This window comes from Fukomys damarensis, unplaced genomic scaffold, assembly GCF_012274545.1.
Source record: "Fukomys damarensis isolate Sample0158 unplaced genomic scaffold, DMR_v1.0_HiC HiC_scaffold_39, whole genome shotgun sequence".
Lineage (NCBI taxonomy): Eukaryota > Metazoa > Chordata > Mammalia > Rodentia > Bathyergidae > Fukomys > Fukomys damarensis.
The window spans coordinates 18,015,469-18,043,306 of NW_022900951.1; the positions used below are offsets into that span (position 1 = coordinate 18,015,469).

At 37.8% G+C, this 27,838-nt stretch overlaps 1 protein-coding gene across 1 annotated transcript in view; it reads left to right on the plus strand.

Moving 5' to 3' along the window:
• Phex (phosphate regulating endopeptidase homolog X-linked) overlaps positions 1-27,838 on the plus strand; it is a 200,041-nt gene that overhangs the window by 151,490 nt on the left and 20,713 nt on the right. The window contains exons 15-16 of the mRNA XM_010607134.3: positions 1,035-1,093; positions 22,639-22,693. Coding sequence (XP_010605436.1) covers positions 1,035-1,093; positions 22,639-22,693 — 114 coding nt within the window. The remainder of the gene's footprint in view (positions 1-1,034; positions 1,094-22,638; positions 22,694-27,838) is intronic.

Consider the following 27,838-nt stretch of genomic DNA (forward strand, 5'->3'; position numbering starts at 1 on the left):
TACAAAAAATTGCCAGCCCTGATCTAAATAAACCACTGTGTGTTTAAGATGAAGGTGTAGACTTCTCATAGCTGTAAGGGACTCCCAAGATCTCCTAATTCAGTACTTTAACTTTGTGGATACAACCAAACCCCAGGAAATTCAGTTTCCAACACAGCTGAACTAGTTAGTGATAGAGACAGGACCAATTGTTAAATCTTTTGCCATTGAAATCAGTAAACTTTTCACTGGAGCAGGCAGACTCTCTGCATAGCATGCTGATACTTCTCTTTAAATGGATCTCTGTGTGGTTACCATTTTCAACCTTTTTAACAAACAGTGTTGTGGTTTATATCTAGATGTTCCCCCAAAGCTTCACGTGCTCAGAAGTGGGGTTTGTGTGCAAGGTGACTGGATCATGGGGGCAGTACAGCTGGCTTGCAGGTGCGGGTGGGACCTGGCAGAAGAGGCATTCCTTGCCTCTCTGCTTCCTGGATGCCACAACAAGCAGCTTTTCTTCTCCTGTGTCACTGTGACATGCTGCCTTGCTGTGGAGCCAACAGATGATGGATTGAGACTGTGAGCCAGAACAACCCTCTTCTTCTTTAAGCTATAGGTGTAGGATATTGTGTCCCAGTGATGAGAAAAGTGACTAAATCAGACAGATCAGTGATGTAGCATAGAAATGTAGCTGTTCTGTGGATCTGTTGAACACAGCTCATTGCTGTGTTTTCATTTGCAGGGAGAGCCCTTTAGATTCTAGAATTTCTCACTAAAGCTTTTTCAGAAGCACTGGTGCTGATTTTTCTCTTGTTACTAACAATGAATAACCAGAATAACCAGGCATGTTAATATATTCTCACTGAACTATGTTTAGGGTGAGATTGTTTATTGGGCAGAGCATTGGCCCTAACCAAGGTGATCATTTCCTTTTGTGCCCAGCATCCCTGTTCTACTGTTATCTGCTTGTAAGCCTAGCCTATCATGTTTGTCTTTATCACCCTCCTACCTGGATAATGATCATCATGCTGTGGTACTTGTTTTTCTTCCTACAGGTGGTTTACAAACCCAACAACTGTCAATGCCTTCTACAGTGCATCTACCAACCAGATCCGTGAGTAGTGGCTTTGTGTCTTCTGTTTAATTTTGTATGCAATGGAAGGAACTTTTTGATGCCTACCATGAGCAGGACATGCTTTGTTTTCTCCCAGAAGTGACTAGGCATACCAATGAAAGGAAATTGTTCTTTCTGGCCTCTTTTCACTGCCGCTACCTAAGGCTCAGTCTCAGGGCCTCTTCTGTTTGCCTCCGTTCTCTATCTTTGCTGACTTTCTGGGTGATAATGTCTAATTTCATGGTTTCAATCACATTTCTACACTATAGAATGCAGGTCCCTTAGCTATTTTTCTCTCGTTGCTGAGACAAAATACCCAACACACAAAGTTAAAGGGGAAAAGGTTTATTTGGCTCACAGTTGGTAAGGATTTCAGTCCATAATCGCTGGCTCCAAGGCAGAGTGGCAACGGGGCAACAGTTCATGGCAGCAGAAACAGCAAAAGCAAGAAGAGGCCTTAACAGCATCTTTCTGCCCCTTTTATCTTACTCGGACTACTCTGCGCAGGTAGCACTCATGCACTTAATCTAGTGCCCTTGGCCTAGCCTCACCATGAGTCAATCACATACTCTAGATTCGCCCACCTCTAAAAAAGTATGAGGCTTAGGGGGGACATCTAGACACAAGCCATAACATTTTGCTCCTGGCCCCCTAAAGAAATAAAGATATCCCTTTACACAAAAAAGCATTTAGTTCATCTCCAAGAGTTGTCAAAGTCATAACAGTTTCAGCATTGCAGAAAAGTCCAATTCCAAAGTTGTCTCTGAAATTGAAGGTAAATTCTTAGTAGCAAGGTCCTATACAAATGAAAAGAAAGTTAAACAGGGGCCGGGGATTGAGCTCAGTAGTTCCACTGCCTGCCTCGCAAGCACAAGGTCCCAAGTTCGATCCCTGGTACAAAAAAAAAAAAAAAAAGTTAAACATTTCCAGCATTCAATGGCACAAGATAGACATTTTCCTTCCAAAAGTTACAAACAGGGATAGCAAGGAATGGAACCAAAGCAAGACCAGAATACATCAGAGCAAACATTAAATCTCACAGTTCCACATGCAACAGCCTCAGCAATCTGTGGTAAGTTGTAAACTCCAAAGGGCTTGAGTGGCTCTGCCCCTATAGCACTGCAGGTGGTTATAGCTCCCGTGGCTTCTCTCTTGGGCCAGCTGTGCTCCCTCCTTGCAATTTTCCTCAGATGATCCATGCTCCAGGCTTCTCCAAACTTCTGGGGTCTCCCCTGCACCTTCAGCTTCACACTCACAGCTTCACACACTGCCCTCTCAGGGGCCACTGCCTGGCCTCCCAGGCCTTCTTCTGAGATCTGGGTAGAAGCCTTCTTGACTCCACAACTCTTGCATTCTTCATGGGCCTAAAATCAGCACCGTGTGGCTAACACCGAAGTCTGCTGCCAGTTGTAGCTATAGCCAGGCTTCCTCTCTCTTGGCAGTAGGGGTCCAGTGCCTATGAACCAAATCCTAAGGAACAATTTCTCTAAGCTGCCATTCTGGAGCAACTTTCCTAGGCCATCACCATTTTGAAACATAATGCTTTGGTGCTCTATTCTCAAAGCAAAGCCTTTCACTTTTGCAATTTTGAGGCTGCAAAGAATGAAGTCCTTTTGCTTCTTGTAATGGCCTCAAGCTATCTTTTCTCTTCTGTTCCTTCTCAGCAGTCAAGATCTTCTCTGCTTTATCTTTGCTGTCCATAGCTTTACTGGTGCTTCCTTTTTGGACAAACTCAAAATATTTTAAATAATTTTGCTGGGCTCTTTGCTTTTGATTCTCAACACAAATCTGGCTAAAAGGCCCTAACAGTAGCCACGCCACTGCCTCAACATTAGACTGCCTTGAAATTTCTTCTGTGAGATTAATCAGTCTGCCATCCTTAATCTTAGTCTCTGAGACAAAGTCTCTGGACAGGAGAAAAATTCAGACAAACTTTCTGCTAAGCCATAAAATACATCGTCTGGAGTCCAACAGCCAATGAAGTCCTTCTTCTCAGCAGAAACCTCCTAGCCTCGTCTTTCCTGGATTTCTGGTCTTCTGAGCTGTGACCAGAATCTCCCATACACTACAGGTTAAGGTGTCCCAGCTCTACTTTTTCAACTGGCATTTCCGAACCCTTCCTAACTCTTCCTATTCCCACAAGCCATTTCCAAAGGCTCTTGAGCCACATGGCCAGGTATCGTCACAGCAATGACCCCATTTCTCTGATACCAAATTTCTGTGTTAGCTGCTTTTCTCTCATTGCTGAGACAAAATATCCAACACACAAATTTATTTTGTTTTTTTTCTCATTGAGTTTATTGCTACACTTTAGGTAGACAGTACAGTTACATTCATCATTGGGATCTTGTACCTTTACATGACAGGTCTTGGTTCTCATTTTTTCTCCTTGGCCCTGCCCTCCCTCACACCTTCCTCCCTTCCCTATTTACAAACACTTTATTTCCATTTTTTCATTTTCTCATGTTTTTTTCTTTTCCTTTCTTTCCTTTTCTTTACCCATCCCACTTCCCCTACACCTTTAGCCCTTGTCTTCCTATTTCACATTGTCAATTATACCATTAGGATCTTATGTGCCATTATAGTTTTTCACACCAGAGAAACTATTTGGTATTTATACATGTGTGACTTATTTATTTCACTTAAGAGTATAGCGGCACAGTTTATAATAGCTAAAACTTGGAAACAGCCCATTTGCCCATCAGTTGGAAACAGGATAAAGATGTGGTTTTTCTATAAAATGGAATACTACTCAGCCATAAAGAGTGAGAAATTAGATTCATTCACAGGAAAATGGATGCATATTGAGGATATACTCCTAAGTGAAATAAATAAGTCACACATGTGTAAATACCGAATAGTTTCTCTGGTGTGAATAAACTGTAATAGTACATAAGATCCTAATGAGATAATTGACAATGTGAAATAGGAAGAAAGGGGCTAAAGATGTAGGGAAAGGTAATAAGGGAAAAGAAAAAAATATGAGGAAATGAAAAAATGGAAATAAAATGCTTGTAAATCGGGAGGGGAGGAGGGGGTGAAGGGAGGGCAGGGCCAAGGGGAAAAAAATGAGAACCAAGACCTGTCATATAAAGGTACAAGATCGCAATGATGAATGTAACTGTACTGTATACCTAGAATGTACCAATAAACTCAATTAAAAAAAAGAGTATACCTCAATATGCATCTATTTTCCTATGAATGACTGTAATTTCTTATTCTTTATGGCTGAGTAATATTCTATTTTATAGAAAAACCACATCTTCTTTATCCAGTCTCCAACTGATGGGCAAATGGGCTGTTTCCAAGTTTTAGCTATTACAAACTGTGCTACTATAAACATGAGTGCGCCTATATCACTGTGGTATGATTCTTTTAATTCTTTTGGAAAGATACCCAGCAGAGGGATGGCTGGGTCAAATGGAAACTCTAGTCCCAGCTCTTTGAGGTATCTCCATATTGATTTCCATAGTGGTTGCACCAGTCTGCACTCCCACCAACAATGGAGAAGGGTTCCTGCTTCCCCACAACCTCGTCAACATTTGTTATTGGTTGATTTCTTGATAGCAGCCATGCTTTGTGGAGTGAGATGGAATCTCAGTCCAACACAAAAATTTAAAGGGAAAAGGGTTTATTTGGATTACAGTAAATAGAGATTTCAGTCTATAACCATCTGGCTCTGAGGCAGGGTGGCAGAGGGGCAACAAGAGGCTTTAACAGCATCTTTTTACCCCCACTCTTTTTTTTTTTTTTTGGTACAGAGTGTGGTTGGGGGAATGGAAGTCTGAATCTTGCACTTTCGAGGCAGGTCCACTGGGCTAAATGCCTTCCCTCTCCTCCTTTTATCTGATTCAAACTATTTAGGATGGGTGACACTCATGCCCTTAATCCTAGTGCCCTCAGGCTTAGCCCCACCATGAATCAGTCACACACTCTAAATTCAGCCACCTCAAAAAGCATGAGGCTTTGGTATGGGGCATATAAACACAAGCCATAACGGCAGGGGATGGAATTTCTCATCCTTGTTAGCCTTCTCACTGCCTTGCCTTCTGTGCTCACCCCCTCTAGTCCATTTTGAATATGACATTAGAGTCATTTAAGAGGCTTTACAATAACATGTCACTCCTTTGTCCAGAGCCTTTTGCTAGCATCTCAACTCACTCAGCCTAAGAAACAAATTGCTTCCAATGGCCTGGAGCAATGGCGGTGAACCTCTGGCACATGTGTAGCAGCTGTTTGTTATCATGGAAAACTCTAAAAGGTTCGCCATCCCTGGCCTTGGCCCTAGAGGCTTGTTATTATTCTGCCTTTATCTCCTCCTGTGCTCCTGTCTCTCCCTTGTTTCCAGTCTTATTGGCCTCCTTCATGTTCCCAGTGCTTATGATGCACTGTTCCCTTAGTGCATTTATATTTGGGGTTCTCTTTGCTTTGAAAAACTCACCAGGTAATCACATTCCCATTTTCTTTAAGTCTTTGCTCAAAAGACACCCTCTCAGTGACGCACTTGGCCTGCCCTCTGGCCAGAGAGCCACCCTGCTTAGGTCTTCCAAGCTGTTGCTTGCCCCTACAGCACTTCCTGGCCAGAGGGCACAGCCTGAGAGCAGTGGCTACTCTCTACCAGAGTCACCCTCCTGTGTGTGCTGTTGCAAATGGAAGTCTTTGCAGGACTGTGGTCTGTGCAAATAATGAGCAGAGGAGAAACAAGCAGATGGTGCTAATTTTTTATTTCTACATTAATTTATATAGCTAAATAAGTTGTTAAATATTTTGTATGTCACTCCTTACTGTATAAATATTCATTATCATGAAAATACTGTTGCTTTCTTAAGGTTCTAACCTCCAATTTGGGAACTACGCTGCATATGTTATTGGAAACTTAATGATATTTGAGCTATTAATTATAACTAAAGTTTATAATACTATTTATTTAAATATATTAACTATACTACTTAGAATACGCTTTTGGGCAATAGAATGTTGCTTACTCATTTTTAAAGAAATGTTTTTCTTATGTAAAACTTGGTATATACAAAAGAATATGTGCAACATGCGGGTACATGTTAAGTTATAAAGTATGTAAGAAAACACAGGATCACTATGTGCCCTTGAAGCCATCACTCAATGACGAATCAGAACATTATCAGTACCACTGCAGCTACCTTTCTCTGTCCCCATCCCATTCTCCCTCTCACCATGCAGATAACTACTATACTCATTTTTGTGTTTATCTTCTTTTTTAAAAAATTAACAATTGATGTAGGAATCCCCAAATTATATGGTGTTTATTTTTAGTTTTTAGCATGATAAAAACAGTATCTTAAACAACTGTGTTTTTTAGTCAACATATTATTTTTAAGATTTAGGCACCTAGCATATAGCAGTATGTTTTTCACTGCTATATAGTATTCCATTGCATGACTGTACCCCTAGATTATTATATGCTTTGCTATTAGTAGACCTATGTATCCCCCACTCTCCAAGCATTTTTGTTTCTATGAATGTTGCTGCTGTGAATATTCTTCTTTATGTCTCCTGAAACAAGATGCAGGCATATACCCAGAAGTGCAATTACTGGCTGGTAGAGGATGCAAATACTGAACTTTACCAGAAAACAACAAATGCTCTTCAAAGTACCATGCCAAACTTTAGAGATTTTTTCTTTCCTTATCTTTTCAGCTCTTGGCATTGACTGACTTAATTAGTGTAACATATCAACTCTTAGGCAAGAAAAGACAATGGGATAGTCTCTTCAGTGTTTCCACGCTTATTTTCAAATGTCACTAAAGGCTCACTGCTCCTTTGGGGACTTTAGTGTGTCTAATAATAGCTCTGTCTTCAGGGTTTACCCCTACTCTGCTTTTTCCTGGTCTGGGAAGAATTGATCCTCTCAGAGGTATCCTGAGCAAGAAGCCATTTCATGGTAACCCAATGGGTTCTTGAAAGCTCATGGGCAGGGGGGCTTTGAAATGAACAATTTGAAGCTGTATTTTAATTAAGAGATTCAAGCTGTTTCTATTTTCCTAATGAGCAGTGCTTGCTCTTGTTGTAAATTACATTTCCAGGCAGGATGACAAGGAATCCTTTGGGTGACTTTTTCCTCTCTTTCCTTTCTAATATTCTGGACTACAAATTAAGACAGGTGGAGTTTCTTACACATTTCCTTACTAGGTTTCCTGGGACTTCCCCCCCATAAGCTCCCCTGACTTCCTTCTTTTTGCTTCACTGAAGAAGTGAAAAATTGAGGTGATTTTCTAAAATGAACATCTTTATTGATTAGGGGCTGATTCTGACAGCATGTGGCCATCTGTTTAATTGGGTTCCACATCTACGATGTAACTATACTTAGTAACATGATTTATGAGACTCTCATTCAGTTCCATTATCATTTTCTGATTTATGCCACTTAAGGATGCTTCTACATGCAGTAGAGACTTGAGTAGAAAATAAATCTATACTATTGTTATTTGCCCCCAAATCCATACCTTTGTGTGAAACCCTATGGTTATTGAGCATTTTTCAATGTTTAATTTTTGCAAGATGGTTGTAGCTTCCTATTTTTCTACCCCTTTTTAATCTGAGTAGTCATGTTTTCAGACTTGGAGTGGAGGATGAAATCATAATGACTTTAATGTGCCATGTGAGGAGTTATACTCAGGAGCTGTCATATAATTTAATTATATTTGAATTAATAAGATAAAGAGGACAACAAGGAGCTGAGAGTTTTGGTGCCTTAGCCTGTGTTTTCCCGACTTTGTGCAGACTACAAACTGTCCATTGTGCTTTTCAAAGGGAAAAAAAGAACCTCAATGAAGACCTTGAATGCCACAGATCTAATTGTATTGTCATGGTTGAGATATTTTTCCCTCCTGGCCCTTATTGTCCTATCTGCCAGGTTGCAGGTTGAGTTTATCTAGCCCATAGAGTTTTGGGTGAGGATTTAATGGGATGAATTTGTAAAGTTGCCAGCACATTGCCGAGGTCAGGGCTTGTACTTCAAAAATAAACAAGTCAGGTATCCACCTCTCCCTAGAATAGCCAGTGAGAAACAACATAATATGATTTGGGAGGGGAGTTTTGAACGTTTGCTCTCCAAAGATTTTATAAATTAAAATGATATTTTCTATATTTGAAAACTACAGCCAATTTGGAAAAGTGTTTGCAGTTATCTTTTGTTAACCAGAAAGTCCACACCTGGTATTTCATTATGCCCACCAAAAGACATGTGCAAGCTGGAAAGGACCTAACGTTCACCAACAAATGAATAAGTAAATAGTGGTCTAGTCAGGTTAAGGGAGGGCAGGGACAAGGGGAAAAAATGAGAACCAAGACCTGTCAGGTAAAGTTACAAGATCCCAATGATGAATGTAACTGTACTGTATACCTAAAATGTACCGATAATCTCAATGAGGATAAAAGAAAACTAGTGGTCTAGTCATGCAGTTGAGTATTACGCAGAAGTGAAGAAGAAGATACTTCATACTGAAATATACATGAACATCACTGACTGACTTAATGCTGAGTGAAAGAAACCAGGAGGAAGAATTCTGTTCTGTTCCATGAATATACAATTCAAGAGCAGGCAAATGAATCTATGTCATAGAAATTAAAACAATGGCTATCTTTACTGGGAGAGGAGAGTTATGTCTTTTTTGAGGAGTTGGTTGTGTAGGTGATTCCTGTTACTATTTCTTCCCTGGGCTGGGAGATGCAGCTTTTGCTAGAGTACAGTGGATCCTCAAGTTACATCCCGCCTGACATAAGAACTTTGGTTCATTAGGTTAATGGAAGATGCATCTGCTTCTTATTATCTATAGCAGATACCCAGGTAAACATCCAGATCTCAGTAGTATTGACTTACAACCAACTTGAGTTACAATCAGCCCTTGGGAACTGATCACGTTCATAAGTAAAGGGCCCATTTTACTTTCCTAGCATGCACGACACTGCGTTCAGTTAATAGCACAGGAAAAAAAAAGATTTATGCTTTCACTGTGTAATACCACAACAGAAATAGCAAAGCTCCCTCCCATTTTCTCCATAAAAATGTTTAGAACAGCATATGATACATGTACATTTCTTGCTTATACTGTAATAGGTTACCTCAAGCCAAGTCTTCAGAGGTATAGATCAGAAATTGGCAAATTTTTCCTATAAATTACCAGACAGTTAATATTTCCAGATTTGTCAGCCATTCAGTCATGGTTGCAACTTTTCAACTCTACCATCGCAGTCACCAGTAGTTCATAAATGAATGAACATGGCTGTGCTCCAGTAAAACTTCAATTGCAAAACAGGCAGTGGGCTGTCTCCTAGATCGACAGAACATTTTCTGTGGGCTGTCCTTTACTGATCCCTGGAGTTAGAGCCCTAGGAAAGGATAGGCTGCTGGGAGCTGTTGAGGTGTGTTCTGAACTGGCTTCCACTGTTCTTTGGATCTGGTGTTGGTGAGAAGAGAGAACAGCTCATATTTGATTTTCATTTCTACTAATATGGATTAATCTTTAGAATAAACTTTATTTCCTGCATTTAACAGCATTGAATCCACAAAGTGCCTCATTTCATCATTTAGTTTTCATCTTTGTATATCTAAAAACATTAAATAATTATTTTAAACAAATAAAATGTTGGCTTATAAACAAACATGGCTTAAGGACAAAAACCAATGATTTTATTATCTTTACTGTTTTACACGAAGGATTTGGTTGCCCCAGTATAATCACAGATATTGTGATAAAGAAGATAAGCCTTTGTCCAGAGGCTGGGCTCATGCTAGCATTGAACTATAGAATTAATCCTGAAATGAAACACAGATTTGTTTTGCTGTTCAGGAAATAACTGCTCCAGACTGGGAGAATTTCTCATACTTCATTGGATCTGCTAAAAAGTACAAAGGAGAAGCCAAGTTGGCAAGTACTCACCTGTGGCCTCTACTGGAATTGAATAAAATTAAACCCTTAAATTCATTTAATGCTGTATTTGTGGATATGGGAAAGCAAGGCTAACATCTAGAATTTGGGAATAGTCTTTCACAATTTTGGACCTAGATGGAAATTTAAGTGGCCACCTAATCTAAATTTCTCTTTATTTAGAAAAATGTCTCAATACTCAGAGCGGTTCTTAATAATTTTTGTTCAGGTGTTTAGATAATATTGAAAGAGCGTCCAGTGTCTCTCACTTTCTAGTATCCATACTCCAGTGTAGTACCCTTCCATACAAAATAAGGCTTACTTGTGTAACCAATAGAGTACTGTGGAAATGATAATGCAACTTTTGAGGCCAGGTCATAAATGACATTATGGCTTTCACTTTGATGTCTTGGATTGATCACTAGAGAAGCTAAGAACCACATCATGAGGGTATCCAATTACCTCCCAAGAATTCCACCTATGAGCGCATGAGGACATCTAGATATAAATCATAATATGATTTGTTACACAGCAATAAATAACTAATATAGGCATTAAAATGTCAGATATTAAATTTGATACTGGGATATATAATATGGTATGGTATAAAGGTGCCAGCTCTGAAGTGTGACAATTTGATTTTGAATCTTGGTTTGGCCAGTAATAACTTGCCGCCTTGGACAAGTTTCTTAACATCCTGAAACCTCAGCTCAGCTATCTCTAAAATGGAAATACTAGTAATGAGTCTCCTGTAGGATTGTTGTGAATATTATATAAGATAATGTATATAATGATTGGACTAGAGTCTTGTTTGTAGTAGGTATTCAATAAATGTTAACTATTACTAGTACTTGCTTTTGAGAGAGACTTGGCACCAAATCATTGAAAGGATGTCATACTAAGTATACATATGAAGGGTGTGAAGTGCATTCTGGGAGGCACTACAGAGAGGTAATTAAATCTGGGAAGTCAAGATTAGATTCACAGTGAAAGTGATGTTTGAGTCGGCTTTGGAAGGAAAAAGTTCACTAGGCAGAAGCGGGAGGCTTGGACATTTGAGAAGTAGTGACTGCTTCAAAGAAAACAGGACAAAGCACGGTGCAGGGGTGGACTGGGAGATGGTCACAATGGCTGTGGTGCAGACTGCATGGTGGTTTAGAGAGCAGAAGAAATGATGGGAGATGATATGCAGATGTAGATGAAGGCCTTGTAGATCGTGTTGAGGAAACAGCCATAATAGAATTTTCTTTGGGAAGCAAGAAACTCAAGTTTTGCTTCCTTAGTGTTATTCTTAAAGATAATGGCTGAAAGAGACGCCAGATTCAGGGCTCTTAGACAAGTTAGGAGTTTTGCTAATAGCTCAAGAGAAGTGTGGGGAAAGGCCTAAACTTAAACAATGACAGTGGTGAGGGGAAGTAATGGGTGAATAAGTTAGATCCCAACAAATCATTCTCAGATAACTGTATAGTGATAACACAGGCTGTAAATTTCTACATTTAAACTCCTCCTTTGAAAGACTTCCATCATGTGAATATTATAATTGTTTTATGCAGCTACTCTTTGCTAGGAAACCATTAATTTGCCAAGTACTCTAATGTTTCTAATTTTCATAATAGTTCTATTATCTTGATATTATGGACCCATTTTACAGAAGAAAAAACAAGCTCAGAGATGAGAAGTAACTTGTCAAAGACTGCAAAACTAGTAAATTACAGAGTTGGAAGTATAACCTAGCTTATTGATTGGTTGCTGTTAATCTTCATGCCATACTATTCAGCACTGGGTAAAAAATGTGAGAATTACATGTGATAATGCATGTGAATGCATTCTGAGAAGATTAAAAGCATGATAAAATTGTTAGAGTAATCATTGTATCATGCCCTCATCCTTTTCACTAGTAAGGGGACCACTTTTTTAAAAATATGGAAACAGAGTATTAGGGATAGTGAAGAAGTCGGTGAGGGTCAGAATGTCATATGGTCACCAGGTTTTGATGATTCCGTGTCCAGTGGCTGTGGCATCAAACAGTTCATCATTGCATTCCCTAAGATTGCTGCTGTATGCAAGCCATTTGGCTAAATCCATGCTCTCTTTGGACCTGTACGTTGTGCGGGGAGGTGGAGGGTTGATTATATGAAAGATGCCATTAGTTACCTTAAAGGAATATTTAGATGTACTTTCTAAAAAGGCTGACCTCAGAAAATTTGAAAAGTTTTATTAAGTGAGCTGAAATTAAGTCATGAACAAACTTCAAATAATTGGCAAAATTAACAGATGATGTGTGCTTATCAAGATTGTGGGACATCTGCTTCAACTGTTTTAGGATGTTCTTTTCCTGTTCTAGTTGAGGAATCTGGTTGTCCTGATAAAGCCCACCAAACTCAAGGCCTGACCAAGGAAGCAGCTAAGAATAGTATTCTTGTCAGTGTCATGGGACAACACAGATGCCTTCAACGGGGAAGGCATGCTGTCTCATGGGATTCCCATTACCCTAGTGAGTTCCAGGACCAAAGTCTATTGGAACACAATTTGCCACCTGCAGGGCAGTTGTGAGTGCTGTTTCAGACACTGGACCAGTCAAGTTCACTGCAGGGCTGGTAGCAGAAAGCATGAAATGATTATCAGGGTTGATCTGATTAAAGTGACAAGGTGTGTGAGGGGCACTCAGTGGGAACTACCTGGATGTGAGCCAGAGTGAGGTGTGAGGTGTTTTCAGTAGCCTGGAAAACAGCCATGGCAACGGGAGACAGGAAGTCAGGCAGCAATCTCACTGATTTATCTTGATACTCCCAATCTCACTTGTCCTTCCTTTAAAAAAGATCAATCATCGTTTTTACCTTTATTACAAAAGCAGTCCATATAAATTTCAGAACACCTAGAACATTTTCATTTAAAAGTAGCCACAGTTAATAATTTTGAATACTGCTCAAATTTATGTTTACTATACATATTTTAAAATTTAAGTATAGATTCATCCAATAGTACTTACTTTTTTCCTCAGTGAACATTATATCATGGATATTTTTCTACCCATTAAATGTCCTTCTAAGTTATGTATGACTCTCACCAAATAATAGCACCTTAATTTAATTTCTTCCCAATGGACATTTAGGCAATTTTCATTATTGTAAAAAAGCCAAAAAATCCCCATAAATTGTAAATTTTGTGGCTAAACCTTTGTCTAAATCTCAGACTATTTCTTTAGAATTCATAGAATTGGAAGGGTTGCTGTTGTCAAATGGTATACCCCATATAAGGGTTTCAAAATGCATTTATGAAAAGTAGTACCACTTTATACCTCAACTAACAATAGATACATGTGTTAATGAATTGCATCTTAAAGGTGCCATTGGAGGAGATGAGAGAAGATACTTTATTTCATTCTTGAGATCATTGTCTCATACCCAGATGAGGCTCAGTAGAATCAAATAAGCACTTGTTGAGTACCTAGTATGTCCTGAAGCCTGGGTTAATATTATTGCTGCTAGTGTCATTTTGTTTGTTTGTTTGTTTTGGTTTTTGGTACAGAGGATCGAACTCAGGTCCTTGCACTTGTGAGGCAGGCAGTGGAACCACTGAGCTAAATCCTCTGCCTACTAGTGTCATTTTTTAATACTTCAGAAAGCAGCTGTATATATGAGACAGCTTTATAGTAGGAGGAAATTAGTGTTTCTTATGGTAGATGTTGAACCATAGCAGTGGTCCTCAAAGTGTGGTCACTGGGCCAGAAGCACCAGCACTGCTTGTAATAAATAGGCATTATCTGGCCCCTTCTATGGAATGAGAAACTCTGAGAGTTGGGGCCAACAATTTATGTTTTAACATGATATTAGCAACCAAATCTCTCTGCAAGATGCCAAAGTTTTCGAACCACTGAGCTATACAAATGCTGCAAAATGCAGAAATGGCAAAATTAGTTGGGTAAATATGGGTTTATTCATTTCTTCTGGCTTGTCTGGGACTATTCCAGTTTTGTATGGATAATCTTGCATTGCAGGAATCTTATCAGTCCTGGGAAAACAGGGACAGTTGGTCACCCTGGTAAGAGGGGAGGATTCTTTTTGTTTTAGCCGAAAGATAATATGGCAGAAAAAGAAGGGGTCAGCAAAGGAAGGCTTCAAGATGGAGGGCAGATTTCAGAAGCTGCTTTTCTGCTTGTCAGCTCTACACTGATAGATGTGGTGGCAGGAGGTTACCTGTAGGAAGCCAGCAGATGGCTAAGGCGTCTTGCTGAATCCCTTGACAGGAGTCACAGCTGTTAGAACTTCATACTTTCTGGAAAGGGAAAGGTTGGCATTCACCAAACTACTACTAGATGCCAACTTGGAAAAAAAGCCACTATTAATCTTAGCAGTGGTGACAATGAAATCCTTTTTCAACAAAAAATATAACCAAAAGTGCTTTGTAATTGCAGCAATTTTCATGTCCTGACTGATGGCCCCCTAGATTGTAGAAGAATGGTGTCTAGCTTATCTGATTACAAAAACAAATCCTGAATAAGATGTAGCATTCATTCTCTCTTAGAGTGGGCATTCATCCTGGATACTTTTAAGGCAGTTGCAGTTGAAACTATTTTTATCCTTTTATAGAGTCGTAATTTACAGGCTATGTAAGGTTTAAATTTTGAAAGGATAATCTGCAAACAGGTGAAGCAAACTAATGGAATGTTATATGCGTGGTTTTTGAGAGAGGTAGAGAGCAGAATGTGGCAGGAAGGCTGATTTATGGAGTGGTTAATTTAAACATAAGCAGTTCCTTATTTTTTTTTCAGCTTTAATTGAGTTTATTGGTACATTTTAGGGATACAGTACAGTTACATTCATTGTACAGTTGCAGTTCCTTATTTTTTTTTCAGCTTTAATTGAGTTTATTGGTACATTTTAGGGATACAGTACAGTTACATTCATTGTACAGTTGCAGTTCCTTATTTTTTATATATTCAGATTTCCCATGGAGCTTTGAAACACTCATGTCCAGGACTCCACCTTAAAGATTGTACCTTAATAGGTTTGGGGCAGGGATTAGAACACAGGTATATTTTTAGGAGTAAAAATAGGAATTTTGATGTTCAGTTCGGGTTGAGAATAGTTATCCTGATATAAAGTAATGGGCATTAACGTTAGTGTGTACCAGAATAACCTGGAGAGCTGCTTGAAAACTTTGGATTCCTTTCCCAGCATTCCTGATTCAGCTTATCTGGACGATGGTTATGTCCTTGGTCTGTAGACCAGACTTTGAGAACCAGTGTCTTAAATCACTCCTACATCAAGGTCTAACTGATCTTATAAACTGCATGTTCTAGACCTTAGTGTAGATATCACCAAAGTCCTTTGCAGAGTCTCCTTTCCAAAGTCCATTGCACATCTGCTCTCATGTATGCAGTATTTCTTTTCTCTATCGAGTTTAAAATACATTTCAGTTTAAAAGTACTCTTTAGAGAGCATGGTAGATTCTCTTTAATTTTCAGCTATTGAAAAATAGGATTACCTGGTGATAATCTTTCTCTCTCACTAGATTATAGGTTCTTTGAGGACTTTTTCATTCACAACTAACCCATGTATTTGGAACTTCATAGGAATTCAGTAAATGTTAGTGGTTAATGATTATGTATAAAAATTATGTTATCCTAACCATCTCCAACTGTTCCCAGTAGTTTATTATTGTATTTAAATATACTAACATCTCCAAATTTAGGATCGTAAAATATATCCATTTAGTGAACTACAGAATTAGAAGCAACTGCACAGGACAAATAAAATAATCAAATATGTAAGAATAAGGTAATTGCAAGTGAAACTTACCAAGAATTATAATGTTGCTTGGATGTTATATCATTGGTTTTTGAAAAAAATGGTCATAACATGTACTAGAATTAAGCCATATTAATACGTCAGCAAATCCATGCAAAAGACCATATAGTCTATTATTTGTCAAAACTAATAATGCAATAGAATGTCTTGTCATAGTCTTAGCAAAAAATATCACAATCACCCATACAGGAAGAGAACAGGTAAAGACACCTAGTCAGGTGTCCCATGATAAACCTTGGGAAACCCAGATATATCTCTATAGAATAAAATTACAGGAAATATGTGAACAGACTTTATTCAATAAACAATGGAGTGTGTTCATCAGTGCACAGATTCTCAAGCCCATTGGATTCTATTTTGGAATTCTTCCTTTGTTACATATTTTGGGGCTGAACTTTGTCATTTGCTGCTGGCTGTGCTACTTCTCTACCAGAGGATGCCAGAGGGACCCTAAATGAAGAAATTCAATAATGCTAATTTTTCCAAAGAACTCAATGAGATGTTAAATTTAAGAATGAAATGCTCTTAATTGCTTTGTATTATGTTAGCACATTTACCAAAATTTGCTATAAAGAAAGATAAAAAGCAAGTGGTCTGGGCTTTGAAGACTGACAGTGAAAGGTGGAGGCCTCCCATTTTGTTAAATCTGAGCAAACGTGGAAACAACAGGAAAGGATATATGAGTCTGATTCACAGATGTTTAAAAAGTGTCAGCATTTGTAACTGTCAGTATAAAAAAAAGTCCAATTTACATAAAACTTTGGAGAGTAACACTTCCAAAATATTGGCTATATGATAATGTTCCTGAACCATACTGTTATGATTATGGAGCTTGAATTTAATGTTGCAATTAAAAGAAAGCAACAAAAACTGTAGGGAAAATAGACTATAGTAACAATACTTTTAAGGTCAAGGGCCTTTAATCTTAGTCATTATGTGGTTTCTCTTTCAGCTTATGCCACAGCCATAAAATGAGACAGCACCTTGGATGGGGGAATGCAGAGGGCTAAAAGGATAGAGCAATGAAACTGATAGAACTTACATAAGGCTCAGTTGGGCTTTTCAGTTTGCTCATATCTGCATGCTTGGGGTGTGTGTGCTGCAAACGATCAAACCTAGGGCCTTGCATACATTGTCACTGAGCCACATCCCCACACTCGTATCTGCATTCTGATTAACAGTTTATTAGGAAAAAATGTGCTAACACTTGTTATGCCATGAGCTCAAGAGAGAGAGGAACCAACAGAGTCCCTGATCCTCAAAGAGAAAGAAAAGCAGAAATTAAATAATGGAACATATCACGTATCTGACCCTGAAGTTATACAAAATAAGTAAAATATAGAATATCATAAATGGTGGTAAGTGTTATGGTGAGTTATAAAGGATGAAAGGGGGAAGGATAACATCTTACCCCTTTAAAAAGTACTAGGGAAAGCCCTAAAGAAAAGAAGAGACTTGAATATGGTAAATACCCGAAGCAAGCCATGCAGAAGTGGTAGAAAGTTCTAGGTCAGGGAGAAAGGAGTAGAGACAGGGAAATGATTACTTTTTTTCATTTCTCTCTATGCAGGGCAAGTTTGCTACTTCTGAGTGTATTGTTTTCATAAGGTCTGAGCTGTGGGGTAGTGGACTAATTTTATTTTCTTCTGTATACTTTTCTATACTAAAAATCTAATTAATGCAATTTTACAATAATAAAATGGTCCTGAAACATAGAGGCATTTAATTTCTCTTGGAAAGCTGTAGCTACCGTCAGGATATGATTTAATGACTATAAAAGTCAAGTAATCAAACTTGGGCCAATCACCCACTAAATGGGATGAGTTCTTTGGCACATGTGCTAGAAACGAGAGCACTGTGTGTATTATATGGTCAGCATTTTGCTAAGCTCCAATTAGGTTAGTCAGTATTCACTGTTAGGAGAGTTATATAATGAGAAACTCCACTAAAAATGAAAGGTTGACTCAAGTAGAAAAGAAAAGCAGGCTCCAGTGGTTTTCTCAGGTGCAAATTTGAAAAAGAATTATTACTAATAGTGAAGTTATTGCCACATATGATGCTAATGTTTTCTTTTGTTAGAATGTATTCATTGAAATTGTATAACTACAATACATTTTATTTGCTAATGTAAACAAATGCAAGAGCAAAATAACATTATGTATACTTAGCTATCTATTTTTTGATAGCCTAGAAGAATCTTCTATAGTACATACTTATTTCTAAAAGGGTTAATTTTAATTACATTCATTGATTACCTCTGAGTTATCAAAATTTAACATATTATATTTATGTCCCTTGGATCACCTATTATCTCAAATCCAATTTTTCTCCAAAAAGTAACCACGGCTATCACTGATATGTGTTTGATTGGTATTTTTTGTATATATATATATATATATATATTTCACACTGATAGGATAGTTATTTTTTAATGGTATTTATATTCCTGCACCTATACCTTGCTTTATTCCAACAACTTGTCTTGCATGCTAGAATTTTAAGACTGATTTATTTATTTATTTATTTATTTATTTTGCTGTATACCAGCTAGTCCACAGTGCAGTTATGCCATGATTAAGTCACTTCCTATTGGACATTTGATTTATGGCACATTTTCTCAATTACAAGCAGTGTAGCAGTGAATTCCGCAGTGCATTCATGCACGTGCTTGGGCAGTCATTTTCACAGTGTGATACCTGGATAGCAACAGCAGTGTCACCTGGGAATTTGTTAGGGATGCAGATAGCCAGCCATGCTCCAGACCTACTGACTGAGACAGACTCAGCGGTCTGTAGTATATGACAAGCCTTCCAGTTTCTCTTATGCATAACATTTGAGAAGCACTGGCAAGTGTGTGTGTACGCCTACATGCATACATGCATACAGTCTGTCCTTTTATACTGTAACATATATGTTCCTAAACATCCCTGCACTATGCAAAATTGTACAATAAAAGTCACAGAGCTTATAGAAAAATGGAGCCAGGCACAACAATAAAAAAAAGTCTCATCAATGACATGAAAATAAAAGCTGGGATTCTAATAAAAGTATAGCATAGTTTGAAACATGTTACATGGGTAAATAACACAAATGCTGTAGTAAATATGGCACTTTCCTTTGAAAAGACCTAAAGTTTGCCGATGGAAGTTGGCAGTGGAGGGGTTGCCCCTTTTGAGTTATTGGGTGGGTAATGGAAAGAGGATTGTCTGATATTGGAAGGAAAATTTTAACCCCAGATGAGGTGGGTGTGGCTTGCAAGCCATGTGGTGAACTGGACCACTTGGTTCCATTGATGTGTGCGTATGTGGGCATTTGGGTTATTTCTATTGGACACAGCTCAGTCAGTGCAGTTGTCTGCTTTCACCTAGCCTTTCTCAGTGATACAACTGCATGTAAGCAAATATGAAATTGGAGTTATGCCCCAAATTTTCCTCAGTATCATGTTGGAAGAAATTTGTCATTTTTATATAAAAGAATACATTCTGTTAGGCAAAACTGACTATATACACATATATGTACATTTATATATTATTATATTTATATATTATGCAAAAATCATTTCCTACATTGTACTCAAGCAGCTTGTCGACTTAATTTTTTTCACTTAGTGTCTCTTAGAGCTTTTTCCATAAATCACATAGATACTAATTTAAAAAAAAATAAAAATGGCATTTAAAGCACTGAGACAGCTAAATTGATCTTCAAAATACTTGCACCTTTTTACACTGCTATCAACATACTCCTTAAATCCTGGGCCAGTATTGCCTTTTATCAAAGTTATTAAGTTTTGCCAAGCCAGTAAACTTCAGATTTCTCTCCCCACCCCCAATGTATAATCATGCTGAGAGGTATGTTACCCATGAATATACTGATAGAAAAAGAAGCTTTAAACCAAGACCTGTCATGTGAAGGTACAAGATCCCAATGATAAATGTAACTGTATTGTATACCGAAAATGTACTGATAAACTCAGTGAGGAAAAAAAAAAGGAAAAGAAGCTTTAGTGGTACCACAATGGGAAAAAAATGAAATTAAGTGGATATGAGAGAAAACAAGAAAAACCTATTAAAAATGGAGCAGAAAGATTTGACTCTGTTTATTTTTATTTATTTTTTACCTTTGCCAATACAACTTATCCACTTCATGAGATAAGATATTGAGTTGACCCTGTTGGGATTCCATCTATCACTCTAGCTAGTTGACATCTCCGAAAATGCAGCTTACACTGTTAATCCATTCACTTCAGCAAAACATGCCTAAGGGCATCAGATGCTTCTGTTTATCACTGTTGGGTTTCATGGCCCTGACAGGCTGAGAAGACACAGCTGAGTGGGGTAATGTGATGGCTTCAACACTGGAGTCTGGGGCCCCAGAATGCAAAAGCTATAGAAATTGAGACTCATGCAGGTGTCAGATGTTCTCCTGTAAAGAGATTGGCAGTGAGTGAAACTGCTTCCAGCTGGGCACATTACCACACAGGAAAGCCATAATGATTTAATAATTAAATCATATTGGTTTATGATCATTGTTCTTATTAGGAGAAATCATTGCTTTTGGATGATTTATTGTGTGGAACTAAATTTTCATATAAGCACTGTGATTTACATTTAATGTCATATATACTTGGATATCTACCTGTCCATCTGTCTATGTTTCCAAATTAGGATGACTTACTAAAATAATCACCAAAAAATAGGATGAAATATTGATGTGAAGGTATTAACATCCAGAGTTACTTAAGGAAATGTAGAAATTATAAAGATTAATGTTATCTCTTCAGATTCAGTCATTTTAGATGCAGTTTCCTTTATTTGAAAGCAGCAAGAAGAGAGAACTACTAGCTGGACCAATCTTTGTTTGCAATTAGTTTTTGTATACCTTGGAATCTAAAACTATGATATTATTAATAAAGTATATAAAATTACACTCATATAAAAGACTTTTGTGAAATCAGCATTTCACTTCTAAGGGACTCCTTACTTGAGGTACTTTAACTGATAAAAGAACTTTCAGTCTCATGAGGCCTAAAGCAGCTTCACTGAAGCAGGCAAGAACATTGCAAATGGCCTCTGCCTCTGCCTCTGCCTTAAAACTATGATATTATTAATAAAGTATATAAAATTACACTCATATAAAAGACTTTTGTGAAATCAGCATTTCACTTCTAAGGGACTCCTTACTTGAGGTACTTTAACTGATAAAAGAACTTTCAGTCTCATGAGGCCTAAAGCAGCTTCACTGAAGCAGGCAAGAACATTGCAAATGGCCTCTGCCTCTGCCTCTGCCTCTCTCATTGTAAGTCCAGCTCCCAGGATTAACCCAGAGTGCACAATTTAGTGGTGAGTTACAAGGGCACAACCAACCATTTCATTGACTAATCTATACCCGGGGCTGGCTGCATCACTTGCAGGGGCCAGTGCAAAATGAAAATGTGAGTCTTCTCATGCAGAAAGCAGAAGAGTGCCACTTTAGCTGCTGAAGGTGCTAAGATATAAAGCTTTGTCTTATCTTTCATGATCTCTCTCTCTCTCTCTCTCTCGATTTAATATAGTATTTTTATTTACTATTTATTACTGTTACAAGAAAAACTAAAATTTTGTATCATTAGCATGAATTTTTCTGTTCATCTTTATATTGTATAGTGCAGGTTTTATTGCAAATTCAGGAGCATTTAATATGCATATGGAATTGTCAAAATGATAGCTTGCATTTTTTAGTTTTGACAAGCATATGTTTTTTTCTTGCCAGTGAGGTAGAAATGCTTTACAGAAGAAATTCAGCCATTTTTATTTCATTTCTTAATGCTTATATAATCTATCAACATTCTCTACTTTCAGCCTACTGATGAGTAAGGGAAAACTATAAGAAAAAGAAATTATGGACAGTCCTATTTTTTCCTTTCCCTCTGTTTTCATTTTCACTATAAGAGGTTAGCAAATATAGGGAAGTAACAGGGGAGAGGTTATAACAGAGATCATTCAGCTTCTAAGAGCACTATTTCCTTTTTTCAGTGATACAAGCAAATTTTGGTTTGCATGGAAAGCGTGACCTCTTGGAGCTGTCCAAGCCCCAGCTCACTCAGTTCTGAGGAACATACTTACCTTATACTCCAATTGTGTCTCAACAAACTCCCACGCTTTGTGGCCCTCCCAGAATCCTGAGCTCCTAGAGGGAATCATGAGTGCTATCATGAGTGCCAACTGGGCACCTAGGATCTGCACATAACATGTGTGTCTCCTTTGTTCTCACACGTTCCATTGTCTCCTCAGACCCCCCTTTATAAAATCTATGATTTAACCTATGATTAAATTCTTAAGAATTTCAAGACTGTGACAGTAGAGTATTGAATCAAGTGTGAAGTACTTCTGCATGTGGGCTTGTCTGTGCAGGTCATGCATCCATGAGGCCAGGCCCTTACTGCATCCGGGGAAGCTGTGAAGCAGCCTGAAGCCTCATGTATGTGCAGTGTATGGAGGCAGGGAGCTGGTTCACCGCAGGCTGGACACTGCCTGTAGAGGTGGCAAAATGGTATCCTTGAGATGCTTCTGGTGAATTAATATCTCTCTCTTTTTTTCTTTTTTTTTGTACCAGGGATTGAACTCAGGACCTTGTGCTTGCAAGGCAGGTGGTGGAACCACTGAGCTAAATCCCCAGCCCGAATTAATATCTCCTTTAGACAACTGGATCTCTTAGGTGCCCTCCAGTCCCTAAGGAATGGATCTTTCAGTTGGGTAGCTACAAGCTCCCAGCTGCAGCAGTAACCAGTGAATCCTCATTCAATCAGTCTCTCTATATCCTGTAAGTAACAGTTTTTCTGTTTTCCTCCCAGGATTTCCAGCAGGAGAGCTCCAGAAGCCTTTCTTTTGGGGAACAGAATATCCTCGGTGAGTAAATTAATAAAGAAACCAGTTATTGGCAAATTAGGAGGAAGAGCATGCTGCTTTGTCAAAAGATAGAAATACAAAGTCAAAGAAGTAAAATCAATGATAGTTCAAATACAGGGCATGGAACCTAGTGTGGGTCAGCTGTACTCTTACCATTTTAGGTCTTTTTATTTTCTATTAAGTCTTTGTTTTCCATTCTTCATTGCTAGATATGTAACTACACTGGAAGGCCAATTTATACATAGATGTTTTTCATTTTTATGCATTTATTCATTTGAAGGATTGTTGTAGATATGATGTTCTAAAACCTTTCCAGGCTAAGAAACAATAAGAGCAGAGAGTCCAGTTGGCTGTCCCAAGTGATTAAAGAACCTAGTGGAAAATAGTCTGAAAAAAAAATGTTGAAGTTGGAAATTAGATGAGGAGCTTGGACAATAACAAGCAATAGAAAATCTTGAAGTTTTTAAACAAGTAAGACAATCAAATATGTCTTTAGAATATTATATGTGTAGCTATAGAATAGGTCAAAATAGTGCCTGAATGTAGGACTACCAGTTTAAAGGCTGTTAATAACAATAGATTGTAGATTTATGTAATTCAGAATTTCCATATACAATAGAGATTCTCATAATATTCATTGCTAATAACATCAATACTTTTAGCCCTTGTGTGTTTTGGTGCCTTAATGCATGGAAAATTTTGTCTGGATTTTAGAAGTTGAATCTTCTGTGTTTTGCTTTGGACATTTGACAACTTTCCTATGATCATTGAGATAAAAAAAGATGTGGGATTTCACAGTTACATACATAAGATAAATACAGTGGCAATATTTTGATTAGGGATTCTCCAGTAGCAGTCCCTGTAATAAGGATTCAAGTGCAATTCATTTTTTTATTCCATTATATTTATTGGTACATTTTAGGTATACATTATGATCACATTCATCATTGGGAATTTGTACCTGCAAGTAGTTCTTTTGGGAGGTGGCACCAGAAAACACAAGCAGAGGAGAGAGGAAGTGAGACAGAAAGGAAGGAAGCCAGTAAATTGTGTCCTGTGAGTCTTTTGTGGCTGCCAAAATGAATTACCACAAGCTTGGCTTAAAATTACATGAATTTACTAGAGTATAGTTCTGTAGTCCAACCTGGCTCCCACTAGGCTAAAATCAAGATATAAACAAGGCTGCTTTCCTTTGTGGAAGCTCTAGGGAAAAATATATATTTCCTTATCTTTTCTACCCTTTAGAGGTGGCCTATATTTCTTGGCCCTTAGTCTTTCTCTCTCTCTTGAAAGTTCCATAGTCCTATCTCTTTTTGACTCTTATCTTTTGCCTCTCTTTTCTACTTTTAAAAACCTTTGGGGTTACATTGGCCTACCTAGATAATGCAAGACGATCTTTGTTTTATATTCAGCTAATTGATAACCTTAATTCTTCTTTGACATATAATATAACATTTTCACAGGTTCCAGGGAATAGCAAGCATGTGGACATCTTTTGGGGGCCATTATTCTACAGTACTTACTGAGAGTGTGTTACAAAAAGCAAGTTATCACCATGGGCAACTGGAACTCAGTCTTGCTAGTGAACCATAGAACATGTCACCCAGGGACAAGGAAGCTGGGAATGTATCCCTCAGCTCACACTCTGTCATTGATTTAGGTCTTCTAGGAGGGGCCTTGACTCTGTTGCAGTGCTCAGCCAGCCTAGGTTAAGAGATCTCTGTTCACTGGAAAAAGTCCTGAGGCAATTACTTTCAGGAGCCAGGTGTTGAAAGCTTTCAAATTGGGCTCCTCAGTAATGCTGAGTGCCAAGGGAACATAGGCAGTCACCAGTAAAGCCTACAGAGAGAAATCGCCATACTTAGAATAAATGCAAATTCTAGGTTTGTATTTAATCAACCCCATTAATACCATCCTAGGTCTCAGCTACAGTTTTTTTTTTTTAGCATTTAGATACTTGCAATTAATGTTTCCTGTATTTAAGATTAGTTATATATGTATATATTTCCATAAAATTAAAGTTGTGGGTTAATTATTCTCTAAGTTCCCTTCAAACTAAAAAAAAAAGCTTTAGAATTATTTTATTCTGCTTCTTAACAATTTGAATTTCTATTACTGTGGTTATGTACCTGCAGACTTGAAAAATACTTTGGTTAGGTTTGGAAGTTATTGATTCAATGATTTGTTTATTGGATTTATAAACCTGAATTCCTGAAATAATTGTCCAAATCATAGAAAGAATTAATGTTAGTATCATTTAATTTTATATTAGGCTGACCCATAGTTGATACTTGAGTGGGAGAGGGATTTGCATTTTTTTCCTAAACAGTTCTGTGTGTTTACCAAAGCCATCTATCATCTTAGTTAGGAAGCCACTCAATGAATAGCTATTATCATTTGGGTACTTGGCATTGGGAATATGGAGATACTGGAGACATGGGAATCTCAGGCTAGTCAAATGGCTTCCTACCTATCCCTCCATCCATCAGTTTTGCATTAATTCATGGATGGCCACCATGAACCAGAGGAGTGGGTATCATTTTTACTAACACTGGTCAGCTTAGCGCTCACTTGAGCATTAGCCTAATTATTAAGACATGAACAAGCCAAATTAATTCCAGAAGAATCAGGATTGTAATAGCATAAAGACAACATTTTTCAAAGTGCCTGTTTCATGAATCTCCATTTTGGAAAATTCCAATACTCATCAGCATAAAAGTTCATAACTTGTATGACAAAGAAACTTATTTAAATATATTTAACCCAGAGGCTTCTAAACTCTTTTCCCTTCATTTTTGGAAACGTTGGTCTAGAGTTTATGATTTAAGAGTAAGAATTGAAAGAACTTGGGGACATTTTAGTGTGGAACCTCATTACTGTTCTCATATTTTCAAGGGAAAATTAAGGTGACAGAATGATTTATTATATTCAGGGGAATCAGCAGGCATTCAACTAGAGACTGCAGTAGACCAATATATTGAAGACATGGAAAGAAAATTTAGATCAACACTGGGGAGAGCTGTTTTATTTAGAACCACCCAAAGAGGAAATGGGCAACCTAAGAAGGGGTCGAGTCTCTGATCATTGGAAATATCCAAGCAGAAGTCTAGGGCCATCTGAATGGGTTTTTGTGGAGGGACTCATGCCTCTGGCGGGGAGCTGATCTATATGACCTTAAAGCCACTTCCAAGTTGGAGATTTTTATGATTTTATGGTGCAGGCATAAAGGTAGCCCTTACCTGACAACAACATGGGATTGTGGTGAGCCCAGACAGCACAAAGACATATGTTTAACACATCGGATAGTAAGAACAAAAAAGAAACTGAGTTGGTAGTAAAATTGTTGTTTTCCATTTTATTTTTGGAAGGCTAGATCATCATTGCAGGAAATCTTCCAGTTTCTGGCCAGCCAGTTGCATTTTAGAAGGCACATGAGTTTATTTTTTCATGACATGCTAATTTAAATAATGCCCATTGATAAAATGGAGGATGTGAATTTAATATTATGAAACATTATGATTATAAGGCTTGGTCATGTAGAATTATAGTACTTTTTCTTTGTCTTTTGTCCAAAGAATTGTGATTTTTGTAACCAGAATTGAAATTTACAATGACTCAACTCCTTTTTTTATTTAGTACATATTGATCACATTCATCATGGGGAATTGTGCATGTACATAATAAATATTAATTCTTTTTTGTTCCCTTCCTCTTCTCTCCCTCCAACCTGCCTTTCTTCCCTCCCAATTGCAAAAACTCTATTTTCAGGCTGGGGATTTAGCTCAGTGGCGCCACTGCCTGTGTGCTTGACAAGTGCAAGGTCCCTGGTTCAATCCCTAGTTCCAAAAAAAAAAGAAAAAAAACCCAACAAAACTCTTTCACTTTTTCCTTCAACTCTTTCTTCTTTTAAATCCCCTTCCTCTTCCTTTCCTCTTTCTTCCCCCTTTTTTTGTTTCCTTTCCCATTTGAAAATATTCTTCTACTTCCTAATATCTATCCTCTGTTTTGCTCCTTATTTTTACTTTGTGATTTGATCATCTTCTGAATTCTCTTTTACCACTTGCAAATAAGAGTTTGTTGGAGCATTCCCTCTTACAGGGCATTTGTTGCAGAGCAGTTCCTATAAGCTTTCATTGTTCATTCTATAAATTCATAGAGTCAACAGCATTGAATTAGGGTTGTAGAGGACTGAGTACTTATTCTCAGACATGAGGAAACTGGAAAAACTTAATGTTGCAGGCTGCACAGTGATAGCTACTGCTGCAAAAATTAGCACTGTAAAATTACAAGTTTGTCCCACACTGCTATGATAGCCCTATGATTGAAATGCATAATTTTACTCTTACTTCTCTAATAGAGGTTTGCAATGATGGAAAAACAGTAGGAAGTATTTTTTCAAATGCAAATTACCTTGCAGGAAAGAAATAACAAAGGAAAGAATTGCCACCAAGGGGAAAAATTAAATCTTACAGCACTTCCTTGGGTATAGTTGAGACAAACAATTAGCATGTTAAGGATCATTATGTCCTGTAATAACACATTGCTTCAAAAATGTCTGTTCTTTCCAGTTATGGGTCCTATTTATTTGCTGGGTGACTTTGACGTTGCATGTCAGGAACCAGCTGTGACATGTTTTTAGCATAATTGCAATCTCATGGGGAATCCTTACAATAAGGATTCTAAATTGTCTATAGTTCCCACCTACAGGTCAAATGGCTTAAATATGTTACCTATAGGTCTGCCACTTGCATGAAATGGTAAAGTTAATCATTAGTTAAATCATTGCTAAATTTCTTACTGGGTACTAGGTACAAATAATTTAGCAGTAAACAAGTTAGCAAGAGTTTGGCCTTCTTGGAAGTTATAGTTTAGAGAGAAAATTCTGGACACACAGAAATACAAACCCCTCTGTTGATTTCTTCATATATGTGTACTTCATTTCAGTTCTTTATGGCTACATAACAGCACCACCAAGCAACCAGTCATGGGCTCATGATACTGCAGGCTAAGACAGCTTGTCCCATTTGTTTGTATTGACTGGGGTAGCTCCACAGGGCTAGAGAATCTAAGGCAGTGATGGCGAACCTTTTTTTTTTTTTTTTTTTTTTTTTTTTTTTTTTTTTCACACACAAAATTTTTTTTTTT